Source organism: Elaeis guineensis, chromosome 2, assembly GCF_000442705.2.
Source record: "Elaeis guineensis isolate ETL-2024a chromosome 2, EG11, whole genome shotgun sequence".
Lineage (NCBI taxonomy): Eukaryota > Viridiplantae > Streptophyta > Magnoliopsida > Arecales > Arecaceae > Elaeis > Elaeis guineensis.
The window spans coordinates 123,779,630-123,785,938 of record NC_025994.2 but is presented as its reverse complement, the minus strand read 5'-3'; the positions used below and the strand labels follow the sequence as shown (position 1 = coordinate 123,785,938).

Here is a 6,309-nt window from a genome sequence, read left to right as displayed (position 1 = left end):
TAATATTATTTTATATTATGTTATGCTATGCATATTATATAATGAGTTGTTCTATCCAATTCTTTGTATTTTTATTGAACTAATGAAAATTGATGATCTTTTCAATTTCTTTGCTTCAATCTAATTTCTAGTAAATGATAAGGATTCCAAAGACCAATTGAAGAAATTTAAGAATTTTGAAGTTAGCTGTTAATCAGTGTCACCAAATACTTGATGCATGTCATTCAAATAGCTTATTACAAAATTTTTCACGCCAATTGGAAAAAAAAAAAGGAGCTTATTGGAAAACAAACTTGATTCTCACTACTTGAGTTAATTATCTAGACGGCATCCTGCAGGGTATCCAATTTGGTATGGTCAAAGAGCCAGTCAAGAGACTAATTCAAGTTCATGGTAAGTAAAAGGTCACATGGATTGAGTCATTTGATAAGGCGCGTGCTTATGAATATCTATTGGAGTTTTCAAGTAGTGTCTTGTAAAGTTCTACGCATGTAACAATTTAATAATGAGTTTTAGATGTTTTACTATATTTATGTAAGTATATCAAGAGCCATTGTATAACTATATAATGCCATATAACGAGATATCTTTTAAGTGAGCAAGAGTTAATGGAATGAAAAAAAATATGAGTGAGTATTCTCTATCATCCTCTCATATTCTCTACCCCTCCATATCAAAATAAAGTGACAAAGAATTTATTAAATTCCGCAGCCCCCAAAAGAGATTGTAATTGGTGTTAACCAAGCTCTCGATTTTCCCATCGCCTACCTCATATTCTTCTCATGTAAACCTGAAATTTGCAGTAATGGATAAACATACGACACACATGAACACATGCTCACAAACATTATGTACGCATGGACAATTGGATAACATGAATATGTACTTTACATTCTTGCACAAATGTATAATAATAACATTAGACAAAACTACCTGTACGCTGAGTATTTAAGCCAATGACACTAGGTGTCGCAATGTGGGGGAAAATGGTTTTTGGTGGAAAGCTTGTGTTCTATTTCCACTTTTAGATATGATTTTTTTTTTTTTTTACTTAAGTTGCAATTTGTTCTGCATAAGGCTAGCAAATATACCTAATTAGTTTCCTATCTGTTAAGTCTCTCTCTCTCTCTGCCCCTCTCCCTCTCTCTGAGTCAGTAGTGAACCCTTTATGGCCTACTTCATTTAAATATAATAAATTTAACAAAGCCACCATTCATAAAATCTTTTTTTGTGTATACCCCAAGGCTTCTGTCAGCATTGCGACATCATATCTCTAAAAGATTCTACTGTTCTATGCCCTATCTAGAAACGAGTTCATAAACTCAAGTATGTGGATCCCCCTTGGTGGTTCATGAGCGCATGGAAGCTGGCTCTAATTCGTGGGAAGTTCCCATCGCCCCATTCTTCAAGACGACATCTGGACTAATAGATGCCTGGTCCATCTATCTTTTGTAGCTTCTTGACAACACTATCAACAACTTCAGCCACACAAAGAGGCCTTAATTAGCAACCTGACATCCAAATGTCACTTGTTCCTGCCTGCAGAAGTACAGAGCCTGAAGTTAAGCAGGTGGTGTTCTGGTATTAAATTCTTCTTCTTCTTCTTCTTCTTCTTCTTCTTCTTCTTCTTTTGATCAAAAGCATTAAATTCTGTTGTTGTCTCATCAGAAGTACTCGAGAAAAGAACCTGTAGAGGGACCAATAACGATCTCAAAGGCTGCAGTTCATGAACTGTGAATGATTGATCCAGTACTGCTTTCTTGAGGCCACTCACATGTTTGGCCTTTCAAAGTTTAACAAGAAATCCTGTAAATTTGAACTGACACACTGCTAATGTTTACCTTAGAACTGTATATCAATTATTCATAAATTGTAAGCTACCATATTAATTATATAAATAACTGTTATAATGTTTCCATTGGTTCATGACAAGATAAGCACATGCTGGAGATGCTTTCATGCGGCCGAGCTTCATGCTTAGCTATTCTGCACTAAACGCTATTTTAGATCACCATGTTTATGACATGTCTTACATCTCTTGCGTCAAAATGAAACACTTATGCTCTATTGAAAAAACGACTACTGCAACAGATGCTGAGTAAAAGAGTTTAAAACAATCAATGAGACATATTAGCCGCTTTCTTTTTTCGAAATAGACATTAACCATATTCAAATCAGGAAATCGTAAGAACCAAAAGTTTTAAAAAGGGAAGGAGCAGCAATTCTCTTCTCACATACCACCTCTGAAATTAACTCCAGAAGTAAGAAATGAATATGGTACCAACAATGTTGCCCTTAATTTTAGTGAAGCAGCGGAAATAATAGCTTTACTCAAAAAGTTTGTTGCTGTTACCAGATTCCGGTCTCATATTATTGTTCTCACTCCATTCACAAATACATGCTCAATGCTCATGGTCGGCTAGGCTAAGCTTATTGAGATAGCTGAAAGGATAAAATTCAAAAGGAAAAAGAAAATTATAGGAAGGCAGTGTTCATCTATGAATGAGGCCACAGGATAGAGCCATCAACAAGATGGCTGCATCCGTTTCATCCTGCGGGAAGACACGATGAAAAGCTGAATTATTGCTCAAACTCATCATAATATCATCGATCTCGAGTTTCCTCTGAGCAGTTCTGGTGGTGTCAATCTTGCACCGCTTCTTGTTAGGAATGGTGTGATCTCTGCCTCTTCTCTTCTCCTTTTGCACCTTACGAGGCGTATTCGTTGCACGTAGTCCACTACCAGTTGCCGCTGCCGCCATGGCTCGTCTTGCCTTCCTTTGCCTTATCCCACAGGCATTACAAAGGGACTGCCATGATCACAATCATTAGGAGGGAAAAAAAGTGAGAGATAAAAACTTTTGAAGCTATATTCATAGAGAAAGAGAGGTGGATATATGTGGGTGGATCGAGATAAACACCTTTGGACCCTGAGGACCGCTCCTCCACAAAGGTGTCTTTGTTGTACTGCAATCGGAGCAGACTCTAATGGTACCACTAGGAAAATTGCTGTTGCTCATGTCTTGGTTATGCTGTTTTTCTTCTTGAAGATCTTCCATGCTTCTTCTTGCAGGTTTGCTCCTGACAGTTTGCTCCGAAGCCACCATCTTTCTCATCCACCGCATCTTTGAAGGCATCCACTTGACCGATCCATGCCCATCTTCATCTTCATGATACCCATTACAAACATATTGGTCCATCTTATCATTATTGTCATCGGTGTTCGTCGGCTGTGGGAAATCGCTTGATCCATCGATCAGCACAAACTCATTGGGCTAGAATAAGCAAAAGATATAAAGAGATGAGCAAGTCAAATTGTATAAGTGAACTGCAAACTAGATAATAGTGTCCCTTACCTTTTCTTGTTGTTGCTGTTGATGATAATGATGTCCATGATGCTCTCTACAGTTTGCTCCTTGATCTTCTATAGAGGTTTCAAGCAAGACCGGACGTGGGTATGAAGTATTGGTTGTTGCAGTGGAGTTTGGTAGGTGGTGAATTTGATCTTGGTTTCTCTTTTTAAGAGGAAGAGAGGATTGGTTAAGATTACTAGGACTCATGGAGTGGTAAGAGCGGGTTTATGTGAGAGGAAGGGAAGAAGGGAATGGATTGAATCCTGTCTGGCAAAGGAAGAACCAATAGATAAGGGAGTGTGGGGCGAGAGAGAGGAAGGAGAAGAAGAGGAGGAGGAGAGAAGGGGGTTGAAGAGCCAAATGATCAGGGACCACATCAGTGCATATCACTAAATCCCTTTTATACGGTAGCGGAGTAACAGAGGAGTGGCATTTCACATGGCTTCTCTACAGCAGGAGAGAGAGACATCGAATAACACCAAATGGATGGTTAAAACAGAAACAGGTAAAAATACAACAGAGGCCATGCCAAGATGCCAAAAAACTCTCTGCCTGTTAAAACCAAAACTATGCAAGAAATTTAATTCATAGGATTTTAGAGACGTGGGGACTGGAGAACTGCATGCAAGCATCTCTCTCTCTCTCTCTCTCTCTCTCTCTCTCTCTCTCTCTCTCTCTATATATATATATATATATATATATATATATATATCTGTGCCAAAGGACAGCCAACACTTTGCCTTTGAGCAGGCTGGTGGACAGGATCTGGCCTCTTGACTCGGCCTTGCTCGATCCGTTACAGATTTACCTTCCACAGTCAGAACAAAGATGAGTGGTCACTGGCCAGCCCCTGTGTGTGTGTTATTGGGAAATTGAAGTTTTTGAAAAAGGACCCATCATTTGAAGAGCCAATGCCTCCACGCAGATAAGCCAAACGAGGGGGAGGAGTGCTCGTGAACCCTGAAAAAAACTACATCGAACCGATAATTACTAGGATGTTACCATTTTTGTTTCTTAAGAAGGGTTCTAAGGTGTTAAGCTTTAAAAGACTAGTCTTTGGTTATAGAGACGGGGATGAAGTGATGATTTTGCGTGGTTTTTAGAGAGAGATTGGCTCTGGAAGGAAGACCACTAGGCAACTTGATGGATATTGGACCACAACCATCCAGTTGGCTTGGTTGATCACGAGTCAGCTCTGAAACTAGATAAGCAATAAATATTTATACTGATGATGTTCTCTGACATGAGTTTAGCTAAAGTTTTCTTAAAAAACAGAGTTTCTCTATAGTAATTTAATACTTGACCTTGCTAACGTTAATTTATCTTATCATGGTTGCGGACTGGCTCTATTAACTTTTGTAATTAAATAGAAAATGACAGATGTACAAGGATCAAAGAAACATAAATTTTGACTATATAGTCTAAACAGCATAAGGTGGCTTAGGTTACTTTGAGAAAAGATCCAGTCTCAAGGTGTGGTAGAGTTGATCGGAGTGCCTGGGGAAAAAACATCAACACTCTTCTTCTTATTATTATTTTTGAGTAGAATAGAGGCAAGCCACCCAAATTTATTCAAAAATGAAGAGGATACAAGATGTTAATTAAGAAGGAAAAAGGAAGTAGGGATCAGCATATCCTAACAACAATCAGATCATAACAGATTTAATGTCACACCAAAAATTGGAACCCAAAAAGGCTGTTTGTGATTACATAACACAGACCAGTTTTTAAGTAGTCTTCAGGTACTTTGGATGTTAATTTTGTTCAAAAATATTCTTGCATTTCTTTCCGTCCAGCATAATCAAAACCAGGCAGTAGATAATTGATCAGATTGTACTGTGAGATCTTAGGGGAGTCCTTTTCCTAATTAATATAAAAAAAATATTTATATAAATAATTTAGTTTTTAACTTATTTACTAGATTGATGCAAAAACGATAAAACACCATTTTGAATGGCATTTTATCATCGCCACGTCACCACCATTTTTCACGTAGACGACGTCAAAAAAAAAAAATAAATAATGACAAATAATATGGTGTTTTTAAAAACATCATATTATTTGGCGATTTTAATTTTTTTCCTAAAAAAAAAGGTAAAAAATAAAAAAAAATAAAAATAAAAATTTTAAATTTATAAAAAAATAAAAATTTTAATTTTGATAAATATAAAAATTATCATTTCAAATTACTATCCCCATTTCAAATTATTTTTTTAAAAAATATCTGAAAAAAATTATTGTAAAAAGAATTAAAAATACCATAAAAAAGAATTAAAAAAATAGAAATTATAATTCTTAATTTTAAAAAATAAAAATTTTAATTTTAATTCAAATAAAAATCATCATTTTAAATTGCAATCTCCTTTTCAAATTAATTTTTTAAAAAAATATCATAAAAAAAGAAAAAAAATGAGAAAAAAATGAAAAAAAATAAAAATTATAATTTTGAATGAATTTTAAAAAATAAAAATTCAAATTTTAATTCAAATAAAAAAGATAATTTTAAATTATTTTCTCTATTTATAATTAATTTTTTTTCAAAAAATATCTAAAAAAATCTTAAAAAGTTTAAGAAATAAAAAATACCATAAAAAAAGAAAGAAATGAGAAAGAAATGAGAAAAAAATAAAAATTATAATTCAAATTAAAAAAATAAAAATTTTAATTTTAATTCAAATAAAAAATATAATTTCAAATTACTTTCCCCATTTTAAATTAATTTTTAAAAAAAGGATGTCCAAAAAAATAAAAAATTAAAAAAATAAAAGTGCCATAAAAAAGTCAAAAATTTAAAAAAAATAGAAAAAAAATAAAAATTTTAATTTTAATTTGAAAAAAATAAAAATTTTAATTTTAATTAAAATAAAAGACATCATTTCAAATTACTTTCCCCATTTCAAATTAATTTATTTAAAAAATATTCCAAACAAATAAAAAAATATATAAAAAAAATTCA

General features: G+C 33.9%; 1 protein-coding gene across 1 annotated transcript; it reads right to left on the bottom strand.

Annotated features, from left to right (window-relative positions):
* Nucleotides 1-2,295: 2,295 nt before the first annotated feature.
* On the bottom strand, nucleotides 2,296-3,728 carry LOC105060069 (putative GATA transcription factor 22). The gene is made up of 3 exons (XM_010943699.4): nucleotides 3,357-3,728; nucleotides 2,922-3,275; nucleotides 2,296-2,810 (listed from the first exon to the last, which is right to left on the bottom strand). Exons 1-3 carry the CDS (start codon nucleotides 3,558-3,560, stop codon nucleotides 2,493-2,495), a joined length of 876 nt encoding a protein of 291 aa, XP_010942001.1. The 5' UTR covers nucleotides 3,561-3,728; the 3' UTR covers nucleotides 2,296-2,492.
* Nucleotides 3,729-6,309: the final 2,581 nt, after the last annotated feature.